Source organism: Paramacrobiotus metropolitanus, unplaced genomic scaffold, assembly GCF_019649055.1.
Source record: "Paramacrobiotus metropolitanus isolate TYO unplaced genomic scaffold, Prichtersi_v1.0 Parri_scaffold0000206, whole genome shotgun sequence".
NCBI lineage: Eukaryota > Metazoa > Tardigrada > Eutardigrada > Parachela > Macrobiotidae > Paramacrobiotus > Paramacrobiotus metropolitanus.
The window spans coordinates 101,098-104,373 of NW_026570426.1; the positions used below are offsets into that span (position 1 = coordinate 101,098).

The 3,276-nt window shown below is 45.1% G+C and overlaps 1 protein-coding gene across 1 annotated transcript; it reads left to right on the top strand.

Moving 5' to 3' along the window:
- The first annotated feature begins 1,044 nt into the window (after window positions 1-1,044).
- On the top strand, window positions 1,045-2,324 carry LOC129600976 (uncharacterized). Its single transcript, XM_055499667.1, has 3 exons — window positions 1,045-1,215; window positions 1,439-1,574; window positions 2,059-2,324. The coding sequence occupies exons 1-3, from the start codon at window positions 1,045-1,047 to the stop codon at window positions 2,322-2,324; spliced, it is 573 nt and encodes a 190-aa protein (XP_055355642.1).
- The last annotated feature ends 952 nt before the right edge of the window (window positions 2,325-3,276 follow it).

Sequence of the window (3,276 nt, forward strand, 5' to 3'; positions counted from 1 at the left end):
TTCCCCCTTTGGCAGATAAACCGGCGTCTTTACAGGCGGCTCTCAGAGCGGAAAGCGACATATTCTTATAGTCGGAAGCAGATGGTGCCATAATGAATAGCTGCGTGATTCACTACGTGAACCGAAAACTTTTGCAAAGTGCGAGTCAAAAAATTTCAGAAAATTTTTGCAAGTAACTAGCTGCAGTAATGAAGCCGGCAGCCGGTGTGCAGGGGCTTTTATAGGCTTAGCGGCGCAAGTAACCCGGATCCGGCGTAGTAGGAGGTAGGCGAGCGGTTAAAGGGCAGAGAGAGGCTGCAAGTTCAGGTGGGCGTTTATCAACAGATTTCTCCCATCAGAGAAATCTTCCCCGTTAATTTTTATCTTGGACTATAGTGCCATACTGCCATACCAGTACGATGGCAGTGATTTCAGTTGCCACCAGGGTACCGCAAACACGCTTTATTACAATAAATAATTTCATGAACGCCATTTGATTCAAAGACGATGTCATTCGCTCCGCTCATTATACGAGCAAAATAATCAACAGTCGGCTTTGCTTTGGAGCAGGATGCGCCGGCAGGTATGAACGTTACTGTTGTTTCCCATACGCGCAAAAAACACGGTTCATGTGCGTAAAACTGGTAGACAATTGCATCATGTCTTTTGCCGCTCGATATGATGCAATAGAACTCGTTATCCAGTTAAAAACCAGCATCGTGCGTATCATATATGGTGCGCATCATGCGCTATTAATGCACTTACTGGCAATTCCGCCGTATGCGCTGTTGTGATTATAAAAGGAGCTTGCACAAGGTTATTCGCTAAGCTCCGAGAATGTGCTACAACGGCTTATTTCTTTCTCTTTAGATTTTTTTCAAGATTGTTTCCTGCGCAAGTTTAGTTACTAGAATTTGAAATGCTCGTCGTAGAAATTCATACTGCATAAGCTTATTACTTATCGCAATGAGGAAAGTGTGGCTCGTGATTACAGCACCCATCGGATTCCACTAGTTGAGCTCGGCTGTCAGAAGCCCACGTTAGTCCGAATCCTTGGGTGATCACATGCGGAAGGGACCATTTTTCCTAGGTTTTCTTTTGGGACTGAGTTGGCTGGTGCAGCCCGGCCATGGCTTAATTGAAGTGTACAGCGGAAATGACGACTCAAGTGTCTGGGTTCCCGCATTTCAGTTTCCCAATTATCAGGCCATCGCTGGCCGTATCAGCGGTGTTCCGGTAAGTTGTTACGGCGCAGTTTTTGATCCCAAAAGCAAATTCGCGAAGAATAATTTGTAATGGTGCGCGTACCACTTAACTTCCATGTCGATGTCGATAAAAAAAAACAGATGTACTGACCGGCTGCTATTTCGCTCTCCCGACGTAAATGACTATCTGCTAATGGTTTACAGCAATTCGTAGAGGTTCTTTAAGACTTCGTTAACCCCACATACGTGTTTAGAGTTATCTTCGAGTTGCCATTCCAGAAAACGACCGCAATGGCGAACTTGTCGAAGCGGCGCCGCAGGTGTGGGAAAACAGCCGCTTGGTTCCCTTCTTCTTGTTGACGGATGACACGCCCTGTTTCCCACAAACTGGTAATTTTACAGTTGAAGAATGTGATATGCACACCGGGCCAGATTCGTATGCGTGTCTTCCTGACATGTTCTTTATTATTTAATAAACAAAATAAATTGACTTGCTACATGTACTGAGTATTTTAATTGTCGACATATCAGCAACCGGCTGTCTTGCAAACAAACGATTTCTTCCTCAACGCACACAAATCTTCCGTACAAAGTAAAAAAATTGTGGAAAAATGGGCATGAAATGTGGTTGCTATTAACAACCAAACATTTAAAAATCATTACTAGGATAATACATATTTTTCATTTAATAATTTACATAGACTTCTTATAAATTGATAAATAAATAAATAATTATTTGATAATTAATTTGTTAATAAATGATAATCCTAAAAGTGCATGCCGTGAGAGTGAAATAGACGCAATCCCGTAAATGCCTGCGTTGCCATGTACGCTTTATTAGTCGGTTTGCGATTATGATGCTGCCGTATTGCAGTCGGCAACGACGTCAGCGGAGTGACGGCAAAGATCTTCAACGCCCAGAGCAAAGGCTACAACGGCGTCATCATTTACGCAGATGCCTCCAAAGAGACAGTAGCCCCACCGTGGATTACCAACGGAGAGCGGGTTGTTCCCGGTCCTGCGCAACCACCGATCACGCCCTTCCCGATGCCGATTCCAGCCAATATTGCCGACCAAATATGCATTGCGGTGCATTTTGTCGGACACGACTACGGACTGCAACTGACGCAATACGCGTAAAATGTGTTACTGTGCAGATCATCAGTACTTTGGTTAATACAGCTTTGCGGCTTCCCCGTAGATTCCGGCCGGTCGCTGGTTCTCCTTCATACAATTCCTGTCGATATCGACTGAGAGCTAATTCCGAGGATATCGGCACTTCAGCTCACTGGTTCCCCGTCCAGTAAGTGACAATCGTTATGTTTATCAAGAAACCTGAGCACATCAGGAACGAGATTAATTATCTGTATTTTTATGATTTTTATGTCACCATAGAAGTGATTACAACCGTCCACAAACTACGCAGTATGTCAACTCAGCATCGACGAATCCGCGTCGCCGTTGGTTGATAGAACCATAGGTGTGGTGACGATCCTTTCCGCCGCTGCTCTCTGCGTCCTCCTCTGGTTAGTCCGATGTGCCTACCGGCGACGAAAAAACCGCCAAGCCGCAGCCCAACAAGTATGTGATCTGCCGAACAGTCAAACAGCCGAACATCTGACTAACTTCGAACAGCCTCAATTTCCGGACCAGGTGTGTACAAGTAGAGGTCCACAAGTAGCACTGCTTGCACAGGTCACATGCAGAATTCGTGAGACCACTGCGAAACTCCAAATCAAGCGATTCTATTGGGGTTTTGCTAATTCAAACTGACATGTACGATCTCACGTGAACCCTTCAAACACTTGTCAAACTGTTCCGAATGTACCTAGAGAATTCAAACCGTTTTTAACGTAACGGTAATTAATACGCTGTTTTCCAAATAATATTATGTGGATAAGTGATGTAACACTGGGGCCACGTAGTAAAACAAATGATCCAGCGCATCTGTGACCAGTCAAACTTTCAGGCTTTGGGGAGGCACCGATTTGGCGTGACCTCTTTAACCCCGGTTCGCTTCCTTAATTCCGCGAACGAATTGCGGAGGCAGCTAGCGCGCCGATTTTTCGAGACCTTCGCAAACGGCTTCCAG